Raw genomic sequence first — 22,561 nt, forward strand, 5'->3', positions numbered from 1 at the left:
AGGGACAAGAGACTCAGATTTTGAGTCTTTTGGTTACCATGGAATGTGTCAAGTCTGTGAGGGAAATTGGGTGGAGTGATAAGAACAGAGGATTTGGACCCGAAGTATGAGAAACATCCACCCTTCAGAAAATGGATGAGGAATGGGATCCAAAGAAGGAAAGTGAGAAAAGGGGAGGTTTGAGAGGTGGGAAGAGAGCTCAGCCGTGATAGCATCCTTGAGTCAAAGGATGCAGCCTTAGAAGCTTGCCGTGAACTCAACTCTAAATGCCTCGGTGGCAGCTCCTGTAATATTTCACTACTCTTACTGGGTTATGTGCTCAGCTTGCATAAGAGACTATCAGTCTCTGGAAGGCAGGAAACTGCTCTTACTTATTTTGACCTTCCCAGGACTGATTTTAACAAACCATGGTTATTAATAAGTGACAACCAGGAGACTCAAATATGAATGATAACCGCAAAATGTTCATTAGAGTATTTGAGTTATTAGAAATTTTCTGAAATACAGTTTTAATACAAACAAGACTAAGAAGCTAGATTGCAGGAAGTTGAAGAAAAAAGTAGGCTTGGGGAAGGAGGAAGGAGCAAAATGGGTTTAGATCACTGTGTAAGATTTTGCACAACTAAAAAGAAAGAGAGAGAGAGACACACACACACAACACAGGGTTATAGGAGGTAGAAACTTTATTCATCTCATTGACCATAGAGCTCAGCTACACTAAGAGCTAAGGCAGCTCAAAGGGCGTTGGCTAATGAAGTGGATTATTGGAAGGGGTTTACTCTTACAGGTTTTAGTGGAGAATACATTAGGTAAGATGTCTACTGGGAATGGGAAAGGAAGAAGATGGGGAAGTTATAGTCAGAGAGTGGAAGTACCAAGTTTGAGATCTTGGACAAGAACAATGAGTGTCTTGTAACAGGAGTGTAGAATGTGAGTGTGCTTGTGATATGGAGTGGATGCGGAGGTCTGTAAGGTTGAGAAAAGTAAGAACCCTTGATTCAGATAACCTTAGTGGTCCTCAACCCAAATATTGATTTCATGTGATACAGGAGAGGAAAGAGCAAGAACGTAAGCCACATTCTAGGAAGAGGAAATTGGTCCAGGAGAACAACAGACCATGGTGTGATAATTTATATTATACTATGTATTTTTTTTAATTTTTAAAGGACTTCAATCCATCTATCTAATTTTAATGTCAGAAATTAGAATGTATTTATTGATTTCTTTCTCTTGAAGATGAGGAATTAGCATACTTCTGATATCTTTCATTCACTCCCTAGATTTTATATAAATAATCTGAGTTTCAATATTTATATTATTGTTATCAAATTTATAAACATATGAATATTCTTTAAAATTATTCTTGATATTTACAGTTTTATAACCCAATTTATAATATTTTTGACTTTGTTTTATGTGTTACTTGTGTTGTGCTAACTACTAGTGCAATTATGTCACAGCATTTTCATTTCTGAGTTCCTTATTTTCATTCACATTTTAGCTAAATAAGTATATTTGAATAATTTTATTTCAGAGGAGTTACATGTTGGACCCATTTGGTTATTCAAAAAATGTCTTGATTTAGTTGTCTTCATACACAAGTTGTATCTTGACTAGATATCAAATTCTTGGGTCACGAATTAATCTCATCAAGTTCTTACACATTGTTCCTTTGTGTCTTCCAGTTACTATTCTAGGGAAATGCAATGCCAGTTGAGTGTTTCTTCTTTTTCATACGTAACACTGGGCTCCCTGCTCTCTTTTTCATTTGTTGTACAGTTGTCAGGAAAACCTGTTATCTTTGTATTAGATCTTCATTCTTTCGTCTGCAGAGCTAAAGTCTCTCTTGATTTTTAATCTGTTCATTTTTTGTTTTGTGTTCTGTGAGAGCTCTCTTAAGGTTCTTCTTTATAACACTGACTTATACTTCTTCATTGTCAGGTCAGTCCTTTGTAGCCTCTTCTGCCTGCCTCTCAGCCCCTTTGATCAGAGACTAATGTCCTATATTATTTTTTATTTCTTTGTAGAACATAAATATGTCTAAATGTCTTGAGCATACAGAACTAGTTCTTTCTAAATGTATTAGCTCCTGGAAGTGAATAATTTTCCCAGTGTGCTTTTCATAAATATCTTAAGCATTACATTCTCCATGTTTTATGTTGTAGAATCTTTCAGTAGGTGCCATGTTGTTTTTTTCCATTTTATTCATTCTGAGCAGAGGAACTGCCTGCCCATAGACAAGGGAGGTGGGTACTCTTTGTATCTCCTCACTCTCAACCTGGCTGCAGCTAGTTTTTCCTCCTGGTGCAGCGAGGGGCTTTTATGTAAACTGGCTCAATAACCCAGCAGCCTAAGGAAGTGGGGAGAGCCAGAGAGTGGGGCCTCCCAGCAGGAGACAGAAGCTTGACACCACTTTATTCTCTGTGGTGGGGGTCAGCTTTCTGAATGCCCCGCACTGGCCCAGCCTCCATGGCAATCCACACAGAGGCTGAGCCTGGATGCTTTTCAGTGCTGCTGCCTTCGGAATCTGCCCCAGATGCACTGCAGTATTTCTCGTTGCTATAGTGGCCACAGGAGCCTGGACTCTGCAGTGCTTGAAGTTTTTGTTGACCTGGAGGGGTGAGGTGGAGTTCAGTCCATTCTCCTCACTGCAGCAGAGTGAACTTTCTGAAACACGCATTGGATCGAGTCATTTCTTTGCTGGAAACACTTCAGTGGGTCCTCCTTGTCTTTGGATTTAGTCCCAAGGCTGTGCATGTAACTCCCTCTCCAGCTACACCTCTCTGCACTCCCCTAATGCATGTCTTATAATTCAACCACAGGAATTTTTTTTCATTGCCTCAAGTGAGCCATGCTGTCTCTTCAACTCAAGCCTATACTTTCTGCCTGAAATACTCCGTACTCCACCCTTTTTCTACATACCCTCTCACACACTTCTTCCCTCTTGCACGCTCCTCCCAGGCCTTCTCTTAAAAGTTTCATTCTCTAGTTCCTCTCTGTTCTCCCTGCTCTGTACTCCCAAGGCAATAGGTATCTATGAAAGCACCTGTCACTCTGTGTCATCATTGTTTGTTTGTTTATAAATCTGCTATTTGTAAGTTCTGCAGGCAGAAGCCATGGCTGTTTTGTTCACCATTATAATCCCAGTGTGTATAGTCGGAGCCTGGCACACTGTGTTTGTGTGCGTGTGTGTGTGTGTATACATATATATTTTTTAGATAACGAATGAATGAATCACAGCATTCAATTTTCCAGTTGTTCCCAGCCCAACCTCATCTCCAAATTCACAGCTCTTCTTACCTTTCTAAGATACTTTAGTATTTTTCTTCAGTGTGCACCAAGTTTGTACTAAATCTGTAAAACTAGACTAATTACATATGAAGACTACATTTGACAATCAATGTAAAGCACTTATTATCACATCTGGAACCTAGAAATAACTCAGTACATATGTTTTTACTGCTGAGGTTAGTAGTGATGTTGGGGAATAAAGAGAAAACCCACCCTTTCTCCCCTAGTTTCTTCTTGGTGGCAGTGTTTGAAAGAGGAGGACTGCAGGAGCTCCACTGCGGAGGGCTGACTGGACTGGTGCCTTTAGGGAAAACTCAGGTTTCAGTCAAAGAAGGAAGTTGTGCACCTTAATGTAGAGTTGCCCTTGAGGTGTAGTTGAAGGATTAGTGTGCAAAGGCAAGGTGAATCTGGGTGTGGTATACGAATGAGATGGAGTTTAGTGACACAGGAAGGGGACTGGGATGAGGGGTTTGTGTGTAGACTGGTGGTGTAGACAAGGGTGACAGTCGCTTGGGGTAGGAACAGAATAGAGACACTGTTTGTTGCTATGAGAGGGGTGAGTTGAAAGATGAATATTATTTTGGGATTAGGGTAACTTAAATAAGAGAACTTTAAGCAGATAAACATTCATTTAAGGAATATTTATTTAAGCTTGGGACTGTGTTGCATGCTGGGGATTCAGTGATGAGGGAAACAGCTCCCCCCGTTTCTTCATGGCACTGACAGTCCAGTGAGAAACACAGGCATAGACAATATAGTTCTCCGTAAAATTTTGAACTGTACTAAATGCCTTGCAGGAAACATAGAATGTATCTGGAGAGCATATTAACAAGCAGAACTAATTGTGTTTAGTGACAGGCAAGTAAGGTCTCTTTGAGAAGGTAACATTTTCGACATAGACAATGAGTAGGAGTTGGGGAGAGAGAGGATAAGACTATCCCAGGCACAAGGAATAACATGTGCTAGTCACTGAGGAGGGAAAGAATGTGATCATTTTGAGAAATGAAAAAAGCCCAGAGTGGCTGGAGCTAGTGGTATTTCGTGGTTAGAGCTTAAAGAGATAGGCAGAAAACACAGGGAGGTGTTAGAATTTTATTCTAAATGCAAAGAATTCATCAAAGGATTTGAACAAGCGAGCAGCACAGTCCACTTTACATGTTAAGATCATCCTGGCAGCTCATTAGAAAATACGTTGGTCATGATGCAGGGAAACCAGGCCTTTGAGAAGTCCTGAAAAAGATGATGGTGTCTAGAATTAGCGGAGGAATTTCTTGCGTTTATTCTGTATGAGTATCCTTTCCACAACTACATTATCCCCTTAGTCACATCGATACTCCCAGACCATCCTCTCAGTAGGTAGGGCCTGTAGACAGCAGTGTTTATACAGAATGTTTCACCCAACTTTATTCCCTGCAGGTGATGGGACTCTCAAGCTTGTTCTTTGTTCTTCATCTCCAACTTCAGCAGCGTGATAGAAAGTCTCCTGTGTATAGAGCTGAGGTTTTGTAGGATAGAAGTCACAAGAATGATCTTCTGTGATACAGAAAGAGATGAAACTCCAGAACTCAGGGGCTTGGGGGACTGCTGGTTGGAAGGGTATATTGGAGATGGAGCTCTCTTGACTCAGCCATAGAGGAGAAGGTAGCAGGGTCAGGGCAAGGGCCAGCCAAGCTCATTTTTTATTTGTTCCTGTTGTGGAGATTGTTGTTGCAATGAGAGTTGACCCTTAACAGGACCAGTGATGTGATCAAACTTTTTCCCACAGACTTCACAGTTGAGAGATGACTGGAAAGGGTGAGAGCCGAGTCTCAGCACCTTACTTTTTTCAATTCCTTTCTCTTCTTTTCTTTCTTTCTCTTGTTGTCCACCTCTATTTTTTACCCATCACTTGTTGTTCCGAGTCAAACTAGTGGTTTGTGGGGTGGGGCCCTTGCCTTGAGAGAGCCGTAATGAGCTGTTTGTGTCCCCGCGTGTTACAGCTCATAAATGCTGACTGTTCCGTGGTCCTTGGCTCACTTGGCTGAAGCGTGGTGCTAATGAGGCCCAGGCCATGGTTTCTATTTCAGCACAGACCTCTTAGGTTCACCCTGTTATATTTACTGCCACAGCCTGTGCCCATAATTTTTGTTTTTGTTTTTGTTTTTTTTGAGATGGAGTCTCGTTCTGTCACCAGACTGGAGTGCAGTGGCATGATCTCAGCTCACTGCAACCTCCGCCTCCTGGGTTCAAGCGATTCTCCTGCCTCAGCCTCCCAAGTAGCTGGGACTACAGGCATGCACCATCATGCCCGCTAATTTTTGTAGTTTCAGTAAAGACAGGGTTTCACCATGTTGGCCAGGATGGTCTCAATCTCTTGACATTGTGATCCACCTGCCTCAGCCTCCCAAAGTGCTGGAATTATAGGTGTGAGCCACCGCGCCTGGCCAACTGTGCCCATAATGTTACTTGTTCAGCCTGAAGAAGCCAGAGGATGGAGCAACAAGAAAAGATCAGCATAGAGGTGACCCTACTCCTGCAAAACCAAAACAGGATACTTCCTTTGCTAATGGTGGGTTGATAATACCATGTTATCTTCACTTGTAGTACTCTTAGCTTCTTCCTCTTTCCCTACATCCCTCAACAGTCAGCTCAGATTGGCCTTCTTTATTTTGAAAACTAACTTGATCTGTAGCAATCTCACACCCCAAAGTCTTTATCAGCACTGAACTATTTTTGCTTCTAATTCTTTTGCCAACTAACTGTGCAAAGTTGGAGAAGTTGCTATACCTCTCAGGTCCTAGTTTCCTCATCTGTGAAATGAGCATGTTAGATTAGATGCTGTCCAAAGTCAGTTTCACCACTAGTGTCTAGTGCCGTGGCTGGCATAGATACCAAGGTTAATGGCAGACACTGTCCCTGTCCTCCTGGAGCTTATAGCAAAATGGGAAAGAGACTGTGAAGAGTAAATAAATATAAAATCACAGCTTGTGATACATTCCAGGATGGATTGAATGGAATGATGTAGTGGTGGAGAATTATGAGATGTGCATTTGTAGACCTACTCTATTGATAAGACAGGTACCTAGCCATGTGAATAAGCAGGGAAAAAATGTTTCAGGTGGACAGAGCAGCTTCTGCAGCAGCACTGAGGCAGGAGGAAACAATGTTTGAGGAATCAACAAAAGTTATTGTGGTTAGCATAAACTGTACAAAGGAGAGTATAGATTTGAGTATATTTACAAGGCAAAAGTGATCAACCAGAAAATTGTCAGTAGTTACAGGTGGCACTCAGTGTTTAAGGTATCAGCCAAGGATATGCTAGTTTAACATTTCATTTCAGATTATTCCAGAGTCATTGTGGCATTAGAGAGGGTAGTTTTTAAAAACAAGTTGTTTTCTTTCTCTTTTGCCCGTAGGAAATAAGAGCCTAGTTCTCTACCTCAGTCCTGATGTTAAAAAAATGACAGTAGCCTGCAATATCTGGCAGGTGGAAATTAGTGAGAGGGATAATTATTGCCCTTGAAAACTTGCCTAACTGAGCTTTGTGCAACATTTTGGGAGTTCACCAGCAAAGTTTGTATGTTGACACAGGTGATGACACATGCTGACACTTGTTTGTATTGAAGATTTAGTAGCTTGGTAGGACATGGAAACAATACAGCTCTCCTGTTTCACCAAAGGCTTTTATTTGCTAGGTAGCCTATAACTTAGTGCTCCCTCCTCCTTTCCCTACTAACAAACTCATTTGCTTTTAATCCCTTCTATATTCTATTGGCCAACTTACCTTCAAACACAATATTGATCATGTCTTTCCTCATCCTCCTTTACTTGTTGTATCAAGTTCCGAATTCATACTCAAATTCAAAGCCTCAATGACCTCCAAATTTTTCTTCTTTTAAAACCCCAGCCAAAGAATACACTCCAGTTATTTTAATATGTTTAAGACTTAATCCTGTATTCCTCTGTAAATCTTCAACCACCAGCCCAGGTTGGTGCTTTCTTGCGCCAGTGGGATAAACTCAGTGACCATAGAGCATACACTTAAGACCTCTAGGTGATCGCCAAGAACTTTTACCACTCAAGTATCTAGTGACCTTGTGCCTTTATTCCTCTCTAATATGAGTGTTCCTTAACTGTCTTATGCACCTGTGCCTTCTCAGGGTGCTATAAGACCCTGGGATCCGGGACCTCATCTGTGGATTGTGTTGATCACATCCAGGGCTGAATACTCAACTCTGCTGCAGTCAAAGAGCATCAGATTTGCAGTCAGACCAATCCGGGTTTCAGTGCAGCACTCTCACTCACCAACCGTGTGAACTTGGGAAGATTTTGTTTCCTTTTTTTACCTTCCTGAACCTGAAGTTTTTTATTTTTAGGCTTCTGCACTGGTTTTTCCTGTGCCTGGAGGGTGGTGACGTGAAGCAAGTTGTTGTGTCGTAGCAGATGTTCCACTGGGAATTTTAGAATAAGCAAGTGTTATGGCCATCCTGGTTACTGTTCTTCCTAATCCGAATTTTAGAACCAGTTGATAGAAGTTTAATAGGGAGAAAATAATCTGGCAGAAATGGGACTAGGAGGAAATGTGAATCTGTAGAAATGTGCCTGAACCTTAGAGAAGTGTGATCCATCCAGTAGCTAATTACTTATAAGCCGGTGTCTTCTTGGATCTCTAAATTACCTGTCCCTAACAAGCACTGTCAAACAGATACATGGTCCAAAGGTGTTCAGTGAAGACAGGTAATCTTCAAAATTCAGTCTCATTCAAAAACCAGTGGACTGGCCGGGTGTGGTGGCTCACACCTGTAATCCCAGCACTTTGGGAGGCCGAGGTGGGCAGATCACAAGGTCAGGAGATCGAGACCATCCTGGCTAAGACGGTGAAACCCCGTCTCTACTAAAAATACAAAAAATTATCCAGGCGTGGTGGCGGGCGCCTATAGTCCCAGCTACTCGGGAGACTGAGGCAGGAGAATGGAGTGAACCTGGGAAGTGGAGTTTGCAGTGAGCCAAGATCGCACCACCACACTCCAGCCTGGGCAACACAGCAAAACTCCGTTTCAGAAAAAAACAAAACAAAACAAAAAACAGTGGACTGTACCTAAAAATACATTTCCCTTTTAGACAGGAGTTTGCAGTCACAAGTGTTTCCAGCAACCAGTTGTTTGAGTCATGATGAGTCCTCACCTCCTCCATCCCATCCACTTCCCCATGCCTGTGTGCCCTTGGGAAGCCCAAGACATGCAGAGATGGCTTGATATGGTCAGATTCTCACCTCAGGTCTTTGTTAAGAATTTTGGAGTAAGGCAGCTCCAGTTCAAATCTCAACTGTCCTCCACTCACTGTCTTACAAAGGCACATTATTTTACCTTTCTGAGACTGTGTCCTGAGATTTAAATGAGACAATTTTTATGAGAGTCCAAGCACAGTGCTTGCTTCTCAGTAGGCAGTCAATGGCTACTGGTTTCCTTTCCCAAGAGTGCCACATTTCCTTTCCTTTATTTACCTACTTTGTCTTGCTACATTATTTCAGTGTCTGTTTATTATAGTGCATAAGAAATGTATACAAAATAGCTTTAAACACATTGTGTCTGACAGTACCCAAAATTATCACAAAGCTTCAATAAAGGAAAATGACATCTAAATTGTTCACATTCAGCAAGTCAGTTTGGTTGGTGGGTATTGTGGATATTTGAGTTAGCATAAATATAATAGATGAGACTCAGCAATTTTCATGTTGCAGTAACTCTTCACCTACTTCTTGGTCATGTTTTCATTTCTCAATCCCACCTGCATCCTAATAACACAGCTCTCATTACTTTGAGGTACCATTTCTGCTAGCACTATAAGACAGCAGAGTTTCTGTAATAAATGACATCATCTGCCCTGAGGGAGATTATTGCCAGTGTGCTCACGCCCTCCCTCTTTCACTCTCTAATTCCTTCACTCACTCACTGACTCCCTCCTTCCCTTTCTCACCTCCTTCCATCTTTTACTCTGTCACGCACTGCCTCCCTCGCTCACTCCTTTCAGTCACTCCCTCACTCACTACCTCAGTGTTCTCTCTTTCTTATTCATCCTCTCCCTCCCTCATTTCCCTCATTACCTCCCCCATTCACTGCCTCATCCCTCACTCACTCTTTCTGTGTTAATACTTTGTGTTGCAATTGACACAACCTCGTTTCAAATTAGAAAGACCTGTTGCAAGGGGCATCTCTCAGAATGGCTATGCCACTGAGTAGGCTTACTAGTAGTTGGGCTTCAGTAACAATTGGAACCAACAACTTGAATGCCACCGTGTTTTTTTCCCTTTGTGCACATCTTTTCTATTGTTCTTTTTTTGAGATAGGGTCTTGCTCTGTTGCCCAGACTGGGATGCAGTGGCATGATCATGACTCAAGTGATTCTCCTACTTCAGCCTTCCGAGTAGTGCCTGCAGGCTGGTCTCTTAACTTGTGGGCTCAAGTGATCTTCCTGTTTGGCCTCCCAAAATGTTGGGTTTGCAGGTGTGAGCCACTGTGCCTGGCTCTCTGTGCACTGCTTATTCACCCATATCACTTTCTCTGCAGACCAGCCTCCTCATCTTTTTGGTCTATGTGGCAAAGTGGTCCTACTCCAATAATTTGGGAGAGATACAGCGATGTAGCTTGGATCAGATGCCCATCTTAGGTCAGTCAGCTATGGCCAGGAGGGTTTGATCATGTAAAGACGTGGTTGCTTCTTCAAGAATTATATGGCTGGACTTAGGAGAGGAGCATGGAAGGGTTATGCTGAACACAGAGTTCTAGAGACATCCACATTCCCATCCTGCCATCCTAGGCAATTGGCTCTTGGCTGGGAATACAAAAAAAACCCTCTAAACTGCAACCAAGTAGTGGGAGACAGAAGTACAACCAAACAAGTGTGATAGAGTGATATTGGTTCTATAGTAATGGAGGTACATGTTAGATAGGAATAAAGAACAGGCAGTCAGGTTAAGTCAGATACAACTAGCATCTGTGAGTAATAATGGCTAACAGGCCTTCTACAGTTACATGAGCCAGTCAAATTGCTAGGTATTCCGAGTCTGGAGATAGCCTTGGCATTTTCTAAGCGCAAATACTGTGTTCTTTTTTTTATTAGGAGGTCTCTTTATCAGAGTGCCTTTTAAAATTATTTGTTGAGTTTTATTTACAAAGGAAGAATGAAGGACACCTTGACATTTTTTTTATTTTCAACAACTTACCATGTTTTAGAGAATTCGGATGATCTAAATTTTAGTTCCTTTGGTAGCTCTCTAAACTGTTTTTAAAAGACCTCAAATAAAACCAACCACCAATTTATTTTATAGCTCATATGATCTGGCCCTATACTGCTTTTGTTAATCACAGATTCTTGGGTTGTAAATTGAAGACATTCTCTTGTTCTTTGTTAAGGGACTTAAGAGCCTTTGCCTTAGTCTCCATTGTTGCTATAGTTGGTGGCCTGCAACCTAGCCAGATGTGGGCTCATGTTTAGCTTCCTTTAGTGTGGTCTTTTTCAGGCAGTGCATACCAGTCCTTTTTTCATCTCCTAGTACATTGGGTGGACTTTCCATGTCTTCTTCCACAAATCCCCATCCTTTAAGTATGGAGTGCCTCAGGCTGAGCACAGCTTGCTCCAGTCTCATTATTCTTGGCCTTGCCCTTCACATCCATACTTTATCAGAGATTTTCAACATCTTTCATGTCTTCTCTCTGCCCTATGTTGCTTGCCCTAACATTTTCAAAAATTAGACTTTTTATTTTCAGATACTTGTAGTTTTGCACAGTTATGAGAATTAATACAGAAAGATTTCCTGTACCCTTTATCTAGTGTCTCCCAGTGATAACATCATCTTATGGAACTGTTGCATAATATTACAAGCAGGGTATTGACATTGATACAGTCAAGATATAGAACAGTTACCCTAATGTTTGGCATATAGGTTCCTTTTCTTTTTTTTTTCTTACTCATCTTTTATCCTCTTCTTTCCTTGCTCTTCTTACTTATATGTTCATTGACCCAGGGATTAGTTAACTCAAGGGTCCTACAGGTTTTACCTTCTCTCTGATAGGTTGGCTAAACCCTCATGTTGTTAGAGTTTCTAGCGGTAGGAACTATTCTATTCATCTTGAAATGATTTGCGTAGAATAAATGTCATTTGGATGGCTCAAGTTGGCCTTAAAATTCATGTGAAGACCTGGCCTTCTGTGAGCTCTGCTTGCCTTAATTTCAGACAGGTCACTTGAAGATGAAGTGTGTGTGGGGGCTGGTATGGTACTAATTCTTTGAGACTCAAGAGCTCTAATCAAAAGTAATTTTCCCCTAAAAGGACAGTTCTGCACAGAGGATGTGGATGAATGCCTGCTGCAGCCCAATGCCTGTCAGAATGGGGGCACCTGTGCCAACCGCAATGGAGGCTATGGCTGTGTGTGTGTCAACGGCTGGAGTGGAGATGACTGCAGTGAGAACATTGATGATTGTGCCTTCGCCTCCTGTACTCCAGGCTCCACCTGCATCGACCGTGTGGCCTCCTTCTCTTGCATGTGCCCAGAGGGGAAGGCAGGTAGGTTAGCAGAAGGACGGAGCTAGAAACGGGGAAGGGGCGGGGGCATTCAGGACTCTGCCTTCTCTTTCATCCCAAATAGCTGTATTCTTTGAGTTAACCATCTGTGGGAACATATCACTCAGGACTGTTCCAGAAATGTAACCTGCTAACCAAAGTGCTGTGAAGATAGTCTTCCTCCTTAGGACTTTAGGCTCTCTTCTCAACTCTTCATACTTTAGTTTTTCATTCCAAAAAAGGAAAGTTAGTAACTATTGTCTTTGGAGCATCTGCTGAAGTCCTTAAGATCTTAGACTGAAAAGCACCTCAGCTATTAAGATAAAATGGCTAAGAAATGGATCCGCAGGCTTCATTTTAAGAAGAAACCATCTATTTACTCAGAAGAAGTTGGCAGGAGAGAAACATTTAAGTGCCTTCTAACCCTCAATGTCTATGAAAATATTCCCCTCAGGGAAGATTTTTACATGCTACCAGGTTAACATTCCTCTCACCTCTCAATTTAACAGCTACTAGATCTAGAAGAAGGAGAGCAATGTAAGGAGGAAGGTGATGGGAGAAGATAATTTAGCTGGGAGAACTTTCTGCCCAGCAGTTTTGAAATGTTCTTTCATGGATGCCTTTCCAAAAGCCCTAGCTCCAGCTTTGTGGAAGAAGCCTTAGTTACCTGTTCTTAAGTTAATTGCAGACTGGAAAATCCAGTTCCCATGTGAACTATATAAAACAGGAAGCCTAGTAATATCTTCAGAGACCTGGGGCCACCTGAATCAGGAACGTTGGTGCTATTAAAAGGCTACTCTAGTAGAGGCTGATGGTGTTCAGGTGGCCCCATGATCATCAGGTAGCATAATATTGGGGAAGTAGGATTCCAGATAAAATATAGGCTATATGGAATATTTGAGACATACTAAAAGTTACTTCTTGTTTATCTAAAATTCAACTGGACATCCTCTGTTTTATTTGCTAAATCTGGCACACTATCTGGATGGTCGCTCCATTTTCCTATCTCTGTCTTCTTTTTTTTTTTTTTTTTTTTTTTGAGACGGAGTCTCGCTTAGTTACCCAGGTTGGAGTGAAGTGACGCAACTGCAAGCTCCGCCTCCCAGGTTCACGCCATTCTCCTGCCTCAGCCTCCCAAGTAGCTGGGACTACAGGTGCCCACCACCTTGCCCGGCTAATTTTTTGCATTTTTAGTAGAGACGGGGTTTCACTGTGTTAGCCAGGATGGTCTCCATCTCTTGACCTTGTGATCCACCCGCCTCGGCCTCCCAAAGTGCTGGGATTACAGGCGTGAGCCACCGCGCCCGGCCCCTATCTCCGTCTTATTTTCTGGCCTGTAGATGTCTCTGCACTGAAGGAGAGGTCTAGCTGAGGGCTCAGGATCAGAGTCTAGGGTTGCAGCTAGGTACTTTGCTGGTAGCCAAGCATGTCCCCAGGGTAAGGTCAGGCAAAGCGGAAGTTGCCTATAAATCTCTATGTTGGTTTCTGAGGAACTGATCATGAGGTTTTCCCTCCTGGGTGAAAGAGAAAGCTCTTCCCCAAGTGAGAGATATTTTCTCTTAGTTCTCCTTTGCGCCACCCTGTGACAGGTCTCCTGTGTCATCTGGATGATGCCTGCATCAGCAATCCTTGCCACAAGGGGGCACTGTGTGACACTAACCCCCTAAATGGGCAGTATATTTGCACCTGCCCACAAGGCTACAAAGGGGCTGACTGCACAGAAGATGTGGATGAGTGTGCCATGGGTAAGTACCCAGAACTTTTTCTATTCTGTGAAGTGTTTGTTGAGCTCAGCAAATGTTTAAACTGAAGCACGTTTTACTGTAGGAGCAAGTTACATACACCCAAACCTCAGATTCCTCTTGCTATGTGGCCGGTGTTTACAGGTGACCTTTCAGCATAACCATAACCATATATTCCATTCTGGGGATTAAATGTATGAAAGGTATGTACTTGATTCTTAATATAAAGCCATACCTCAATGACAGTTTGGGCAGAAACTGCAATAGCAGAAATGCCTAACAGTTGAGGATACTCTGCTTTTATTTCTTTTTAAATTAAGGAAAAAAGAATATTGGGAATGATATTATTAAAGGCCTGGCCCTGATGCTATAACCATCAGATCTTCTTCTGTTGTTCACATTTGTGGAAACTCAAGTGCTTTGATCCCAGTAATTGGTACTTGTGTCTTTCAGCCAATAGCAATCCTTGTGAGCATGCAGGAAAATGTGTGAACACAGATGGCGCCTTCCACTGTGAGTGTCTGAAAGGTTATGCAGGACCTCGTTGTGAGATGGACATCAATGAGTGCCATTCAGATCCCTGCCAGAATGATGCTACCTGTCTGGATAAGATTGGAGGCTTCACATGTCTGTGCATGCCAGGTAAGTGGGCCCATCAGCATGTGGGGTCTAGAGAGGAGGGACTGTTCTGAACTTCTCTTGGTAGAGCATTCAGTATACTATTGCAATCTGATGAGCTCTGTCAGCATTTGATTTCCTTTGCTGACTGGGGACTAGAGGAAGTCAGGGTTCACAAGCAAACCTTCCTTCCTCAAAGAGTAAGGCAGTGCTAGAATTCACCAAGCTATGTAGACCAAGTTAAACAAGCCTGTTATATCAAAATCCACATGTAATAGAAAATTTCAAAAATGATTTACTATAAGAATCCTTTAAATAGCAAGTTTTTCTGATACCTTCATGTAATTATAAATACCATACCATTCCATTTATAGAAATAAATTTTATCCACAATTATATAGGAAGTTTCCATTTAGCTAAAGTGCAGTACATGTTTAGTTGTATTCTGGAGCTCTTCTGCAGAGACCATGTCTTTAATTTTCAGAGGATACAGCCAAATCCAGCTTGAAATGATGGCTAACATTGGCTGCTCTGCCTGATGAAGGCTGCCAGCTACTTCAGCCTTGAAAGGCACTCCTGACCTTGAACTGCACCCTGAAGGCAACACCAGCTCCAGCTCGGCTTGTCTTTGGGAACATAGAGTGGGGACATTTTGGGCCTTCCACAGTCCAGGAAGTATGGATTTATCACAGAAAATGTGGAGCAGTCCTTGTTTATATGCTAGGTCTTGCCAATGTCTTTTACAGTAATCCCTTCCCGCTTTTCACAGTAACATGGGTATCTCGCAGTATGCCCTGTCCTGCTTGATCCTTGGAGTGACTATTTCTCATCATGGCAGAGTTCCTTTTCTCTCTGCAGGAGTGTGTGGACTCGCAGAGAATGTAGTTATCATTGCAAATTTGTGCTTCTTTGTCTGGAATACACCTTTCTGTCTCTTTAAGCCACTTGTGTGGTCTGTTTTGTTTAGGTTTCAAAGGTGTGCATTGTGAATTAGAAATAAATGAATGTCAGAGCAACCCTTGTGTGAACAATGGGCAGTGTGTGGATAAAGTCAATCGTTTCCAGTGCCTGTGTCCTCCTGGTAAGTGCCCACCACCTGGCCCTGTTTTCTCTTAAAGCACAAAGCCAACTGACCACAGGGAAGAAAGCAGGGAGAGAACGTGTGTGGGCTGTGCATGAGGAAATCATTAGAGTAAGTGCTTGGTGATAGGAGTGTGTGTGTACAGAAATAGAGAATTTGTTTTAGCTACTATATCTTACAAATCCTTTGTGGCCAGAAGTCCAAGTCTATTCTTGAATGGCCCATGACCTTTTCGTCTGTGTGTATATTTCAGAATGTTCATACCTCACAGAAGCCTTAGTTGTAGGCTATACGGGATTTTGTTTTTTTCCCATGGGTCGTATTCTTGAAGGCCCTCTGTGAGACTGTTATTTTTAGACATTTCACCCATGAGTTCAGGAACAGAAAACACATGCCAATTTTTCCAGGATTCTGTGTCTCTCCTTTTTTTTCCTCAAGCTATTTTTGAAGATATGCCAAATTGTCCTCCATAGACTGCATCTTACCCCATTGTATCTTCAGAGAGAAGGTTTCTGTTGCCTCTGAAGCTACAGTTACTCGTTTGACGTTTCCACCTATAAATTTCACTTCCTACATCCTTCCTTTACAAGTGAAGTCTGTCTGTGAAGAAGCAATGGTGGAGACACACCACAACTGCCTCTGATTCCCTGAGTGTCACCTGGTTATTCCAGTTACCTGTTGGGGAGAATAATAAAGCATAGGCTTATTGACCCATTGGTATAAGCCCTGCCAGTAACCTAACCCACCCCTCCCTGGACATCATTCTCATAGTAAAGGAAGATGCAAGATAATCCTTCAACTCATGTTACCACTGTCCCTTTTTGAGGTTTTACTGGGCCAGTTTGCCAGATTGATATTGATGACTGTTCCAGTACTCCGTGTCTGAATGGGGCAAAGTGTATCGATCACCCAAATGGCTATGAATGCCAGTGTGCCACAGGTAAGATTCTTCTCACTCTTCGTCTCCTTGGTAGGTCCATCTGAACAAAATAGGGTGTTTGTCCCTGTCCTCTGCTAGCTGCTCTACCAGGTCAGTCCACTCCCAGGGGCTCCTCTGTGTTTAGGAAGAGCTGCTTCTAGCAAATTTTTTGCTGCTCTCTTTTTCTACAGCACCTGCCTCCTCCACCACAACAGTGGTCTGGCCCAGATATTTCCATTTGGTATCCATGTCTTTCTGGGACAGACTTTGGCAGCAGTAAGTTTCCAGCTGGCTAGATTTACTCATTTAGGAAAGAGAAGAATTCCAGTTGAAAGCTATTTTTCATTGGGGCTTCTCAACAGGAGGCCTGGTTCTGTGTTTCTTGAAGCAAGTGACTGAGAGAAGGCCCAGAAATTTAAAGGCTGAATGTATACAATTGCAGGGATATTCTGCATAAAAGACACCAAATAGGATTGAGAATCAAGTGTGTAAATGACAGGAGAGAAAGCTTTAACTGGGAAAGTTTGGGTCCTCTTTGCTGACTTCTGCAACTAGAGTCAAAAACGATCTGTGCACAAATATTCTGCATTTCTGGGTTTGTAATCACATTTTGTACTTGGGATTGGATTTCAGTAAGCCAGATGTTCCCTATTACACATTTCCTTTTACACAGGCCAATATTATACAGAAAGGTTAGAAATTATTAGAAGTGAACTTCTTTATCGTCTGACTGCTTGAGAAAGAAGTTATTTATATAATTGAAGACATTATCTAATTTTAGAGAATGGAGTCTTAAAGATTACAGGCATCATGCATGTAATTTATTTCTGATCACAGAAAAGCAAATTTAGTTGTGAAAATTAGTACAAAAAGTTAATATTTCAAGTATTAGACCTACTTAGGTTAGGACAACTCAGATGAGCCACTTTCTTTCTTTTTGCAAATAGTTGCCCTTTGTTGGAGAATCCAAATTTTGTCTTTCCCTGGCCAGATTCTTCTTGTAGAGGATAAGTTTCAAAGGGATTAAAAACCTTTAGCTCAGGTTTAAAAGTGGGGAGAGGTCTCCTGGAGTCTTCTAGGGAAAGATATAATGTTTGTCTATTTAAGCCTCAAAGAAAGGAACTCTTGTCTCTTTTTCTTTTAAATGCTCGTAACAGGTTCATTCATTTTATTCAACCAGTATTTATTTAAAACTACTATATATGCATAATACCGTCCGAGGAGCTGAGAGGAGTAAAATAAAGCTCTCTTACCTCCAAAGTCTGAACTGGGAACATAAGATACATAAAATCATTAACTTGTAAATTGGGCTGGGAAGAAAGAAATACAAAGATAAATATATAGAGGAAAAATGTTTTGAGCTGTTATACCTGAAGCCTAATAAAAAATGAAGATGCAGTTAAAGCATCTCTGCAATGAAACTATTGATCAGTTGCAAACGTATTTCAATTCTAAAATTTGATTTGGAAATCTTTATTTTAAGCACCTCTCTCCAGGCATGCTTTCTAAATCAATGCAGATAGTCATTTTCTACCGCTCAAGACCTGCAGTATTAATTGACCACACATGGAATGTGTAGAGTAAATGGATGTAGCTACACTTGTGTTCTGGTGTGGAGTATCTGCTGTGGTTTTTGAGAATCCTTGATAAAATTATTTCCAAAGGTTTCACTGGTGTGTTGTGTGAGGAGAACATTGACAACTGTGACCCCGATCCTTGCCACCATGGTCAGTGTCAGGATGGTATTGATTCCTACACCTGCATCTGCAATCCTGGGTACATGGGCGCCATCTGCAGTGACCAGATTGATGAATGTTATAGCAGCCCTTGCCTGAACGATGGTCGCTGCATCGACCTGGTCAATGGCTACCAGTGCAACTGCCAGCCGGGCACATCAGGTAAGCCCACTCCGTTTATGTTTGGTATGGGGTTTTCACTGTTTCTCAGATCGATTTACACGGATGTTTCAGACGGTTGGCATATGCTCAGATACCTAAAAAACAGTCCTAATTCTGAGAAGCACAGCCAAAGCTACAAACATAAATGTCTCAAGGCAGATGGCCCTAGCCAGTGGAGAAGTCAGAGACAATAGCTCTGCCAATCTGATGATTTTGTGTGTGTGTTTTGTTAAATAGAGGCATACCACTTCAAAAATTAAAATTAATTATTTAAAATTGAAAACCCTCTTTTTTGTGGCTATATTATCTTTTTTTCTTTAAGTTTCACCCCACCCAGATTAATAAATTCAGTCCTTCTTGCCTGCTTTCTTGCCTGCCTGCCTGCCTGCCTGCCTTCCTTCCTTCCTTCCTTCCTTCCTTCCTTCCTTCCTTCCTGCTCTCCCTCCCTCCCTCCCTCCTTCCTTCCTTCCTCCCTCCCTCCCTCCCTCCCTCCCTCCCTCCCGCCCTGCCTCCCTTCCTCCCGCCCTGCCTCCCTTCCTCCCGCCCTGCCTCCCTTCCTTCAGTGTATTTTCTCTTTCACAGTTCAGCCTTTTTAGTGTGTCATGTTTCTTCAGTCACTTGTCTCTGGTGGGGCCTTAGCCATCTTGGGGGATTCTAAGGAAGAGGAGATACCTTGCAACACACCACAGTAACTAAAGTAGAACGCAGAGCTGTCATTTCCTGTCCTCAGAGTTCATCATTGTTCTCTGGCCTTGGTTAAATGACTCCTTGTTGGTCGTGAGGACATGCTGCTCCTTGTTGGGGGAATGGGGTATTATTATCTCAGGGAGCAGCATCTCACAGGTTTGAATGGTTCTGTTTTACTTATTAGATGAATGATCATGGTCATAACTATGGTTAATGGACAGAGAAGTTTATGTTCCAGATCAAAGGAAAATGTATTAGTGGAAGATTAACCAATGTGTGCCTTTGTTAGAAGGAAACCTGCCAATATAAAGGAGTGATTTATTGAGAACTCATTCTGGATGTAAGGAAAATGACCTATGTAGAGAGCAGAGGTGGAGAAGGTAGTTAGCTGCCCTCATTTTCTTTTATTGTTTCCAAATCCATTTCTTCAAACTTGTCAAAGGCTCTGGTCTTTATCCAAGACTTCATACATGCCAAGTTTGAAAACAAAGTCCTTTTTGAATTGCTCAAGCATACGAAAAACATCCCATGCCGTCACAGCTGAAAATGCCTTTCCCTCCCCCATTTAGATAACTCACTAAAAGGGCTGAATAGATCTTTGTGAAAACTTCCAAAAGCAATTTGCTTCCGGGCTGTTCCTCAGACATGAGAAATTATAGTAGGAAAAGAAATTTGAGAGATTTACAAGCAATTGACTGGATGCCTTTAGAATGGAGGGGCTGTTTTAGACTTTGCTATCATTCCCATCATAGTAAACATACTGGAAACCTGGGTGAGTGGTGGGTTGGCAAGCACTTTGTTTTCTCTGGGATTATATCATTATATCAGGATATATCAGGTGTTTTCTGGGGAGGACAGAGAGGGTATGGTGTAAGTAGCTGTCACTGAGAAGGTGAGAAGTCAATATGAGTGATCTGTAGGCAGCATGGAAAGGAAGGCCCAGAATCTGTCAGAACTTGCCAAAGACATTCCTGCAGTTATTTGGAGAATTAAAGCAAGCAACAGTCAGACAACATTTAAAAAAATGTTGGTCTGTAATGGGTGGAGAAAGAGCTGGCATGTATCAGGGACCTGGGTGGAAAATCCATTAAACGAGGCATTATGAATAGTCTCAAGTTCTAGAGTAAGAATTCCTGTTCCACTTATATGGCCTAAGTTGGTAGTTTGGTGTTTGGATAGGGGAGTGGGTGGAAGAAATATTTTACAATTTGCCAGCTAAAATTGTGGTAGTCAGTCACTGGGTACTTAAAGTGAGATATACTACCCAGAGTTACTTTCAGTGCCTTCTCTCATCTGTGCTTTTATGATAGTAAAGTTTTAAGTAAGTTTCTTTGTGTTTCAAGTAACAGACCAACTTGAGCTAGCTTAAGTCATCATTTACAAAAAATAAACAACAACAAAACAAAGAAACAGAGCTTAACTAAAGCACCCAGAGCCTCTTATAGATTCCAAGCAATTGAATAATAAGGCTTTGGAGAAAATAACAGGAAACTGGGCATTTTTAGACCAGAGGTCACACAGTCTGTGTTTCAGTGTTGTAATGAGAGAATCTCATTGGCCTGGCTTGATCCAGGTGTCTTTTCCTACTCAAGTACACAATGGACAGGGGGCTAGAGTCACATTGGATCATCAGGGCTTCATTGGGAGGGGGTGCTGCCGTCTTGGTTTGAGGGTAAAGGGGGTTTGTCAGTCAAAGGTTAGAAACATCTCCTAAAGATATCCACTTCTCTGCGGGGAATATGGAAATCTTTCCCTCATTTATGGCTAGTTAGGCAGCATAGCCTCATTAATCACGGAATGACAGTACAGTGTGGCAGAAAGAGGATGCTGTGGAGCCACACAAACAGGGTACAGAGCCCAGCTTTCCTGCCCTAATGGTGGCACTGTGCATGTCAGCCCTGTTGTCTATAAAATGGGTGTAACACAGACTAATATGCAGGTTGGGTGACAGGGTTAGAGAAAACTTACATGACAGGCAAAGCAGCGTACTTTGCACATAGTAAGAGCTCAATAAACTGTTCCTCAGTAATTATTATTAATAAACATTATTGCAGAGTATGGGCACAGTGGCTCATACCTGTATGAAGTATACATACAGGTGTATACCTTACCTTTTGGGAGGCCGAGGTGGGACGATTGCTTGAGTCTGGGAGTTTGAGACCAGCGTGGGCAACATAGCAAAACCTCATCTCTTAAAAAAAAAGAAAATAGCCAGGTAAAGTGGTACACACACCTGTAATCGGGAAGTTGAGGTGGGGGATTGCTTGAGCCAGGGATATTGAGGTTGCAGGGAGCTGTGCTCTTGTCATTGCACTCCAGGCTGGGTGACAGATCAAGACCCTGTCTCTGAAAAAAAAAAAAAAAGAAAAACAAAGTATGAGTGAATCACAAGTATGGCATTTTTATCCTGGGTGTTTTGTTTTATTCTCATTACCAGTTTTTATTTTTAGTCCTTTTAAACTACCAAAATATTATTGTATGATACTCAGAAAGCATCACTTAATTCATACAAAAATAAAAAATATCCTTACCATTATTTGTAAAAAGATATTTGTGAAATATATTACAAATATATTACAAAATATATTACAAATATATTTCACAAATATCTCTTTACAAATAATGGTAGCAATAATGATTGTATACTGTTAATATAACGAAACTCTTCCATTCATCTGGGCAGCAGAGCAAAAATAAGGCAGCTTACCTCAGGAGGAAGTTACTAGACTCAAGATTTATCCTGAAATTTAGCCTGTAATACTGACAGGCAGTGTCAAGCTCACTGTGATAGATAAAAATTCCAAAATTCTAATTTTGATTCAAAAGCTTAAGTTTTATCTTTGGCAAAAATACTGTTAATTTACTTTTCCTCAAAATGACAGGCTTGCTGCTTTCACTTAATATTTGCTAAATACTCAATTGTGATTCACCCTGGTTTGTCTTGTCAGCTGCTCTTTCAATTAAAATGTGGTTTCATGAAGAAAGCAGCTATTTCAACGCACAGCTCAAACAATAGCAGTATAGCTCTTCCTGGAGACAACTTTCATACTTGGCATGCCACAGAAATGCTTTATGTATACTTCTATTTCATCACATGGAGTAGTAGACATTACTCAAGGTTCGAGATTTATTAAAATTATAAAGTTTCTAATTTTAACTTCCTCAACAAAGCCACTCTTGAGTGAAACTGGTGTTTTTGCTTGTTTAACTGTGGCACATGGAGGTGAGCAGTAGAATAATTATAGTACAGTTTGGTTCTACTGCCTTGATTCATGCTGATGCGATCAATTTCACCCCATTGCCTCTGCACCATCAGTTTGAATGTTAGCACGCTGAAAAGGAAAGATGATGGCTAAGTATGATTAATAAAATCCTTTGGACCTCTATATCTTCCTGAAAGAGTGGGCTACATTTTGAGAACTGCTGCTTTATTCTGTCCGGGGTTGGCTGGAATTCACCTTAGATTTCTTACACGTTGCTGCATCACAAGCAGAAAGCCTTATTATTTCTGTGGTAATATTGAATGGTTTCCCTTTGGTTTTCTCTTCCAGGGGTTAATTGTGAAATTAATTTTGATGACTGTGCAAGTAACCCTTGTATCCATGGAATCTGTATGGATGGCATTAATCGCTACAGTTGTGTCTGCTCACCAGGATTCACAGGTAAAGCTCCTTTTACTGCAAGGCCCCTCCTTCAGCCTTATCACTTTGGGAATATAGCATCCAAAGGAATATTGCTTTTCAAGTGTTTCCTATTTCTTTGTCTCTCTGGAAGGTTAGTAGTCTG

At 41.7% G+C, this 22,561-nt stretch overlaps 1 protein-coding gene across 3 annotated transcripts in view; it reads left to right on the forward strand.

Annotated features, from left to right (window-relative positions):
- LOC105479059 (notch receptor 2) overlaps nt 1–22,561 on the forward strand; it is a 189,885-nt gene that overhangs the window by 120,166 nt on the left and 47,158 nt on the right. For all 3 annotated transcript variants that reach the window (XM_071069751.1, XM_011736858.3, XM_011736856.2), the window contains exons 6-12: nt 11,600–11,833; nt 13,420–13,575; nt 14,026–14,214; nt 15,158–15,271; nt 16,098–16,211; nt 17,855–18,088; nt 22,327–22,437. In XM_071069751.1, the coding sequence (XP_070925852.1) occupies nt 11,600–11,833; nt 13,420–13,575; nt 14,026–14,214; nt 15,158–15,271; nt 16,098–16,211; nt 17,855–18,088; nt 22,327–22,437 (1,152 nt within the window). The remainder of the gene's footprint in view (nt 1–11,599; nt 11,834–13,419; nt 13,576–14,025; nt 14,215–15,157; nt 15,272–16,097; nt 16,212–17,854; nt 18,089–22,326; nt 22,438–22,561) is intronic.

This window comes from Macaca nemestrina, chromosome 1, assembly GCF_043159975.1.
Source record: "Macaca nemestrina isolate mMacNem1 chromosome 1, mMacNem.hap1, whole genome shotgun sequence".
In the NCBI taxonomy this organism is placed as follows: domain Eukaryota; kingdom Metazoa; phylum Chordata; class Mammalia; order Primates; family Cercopithecidae; genus Macaca; species Macaca nemestrina.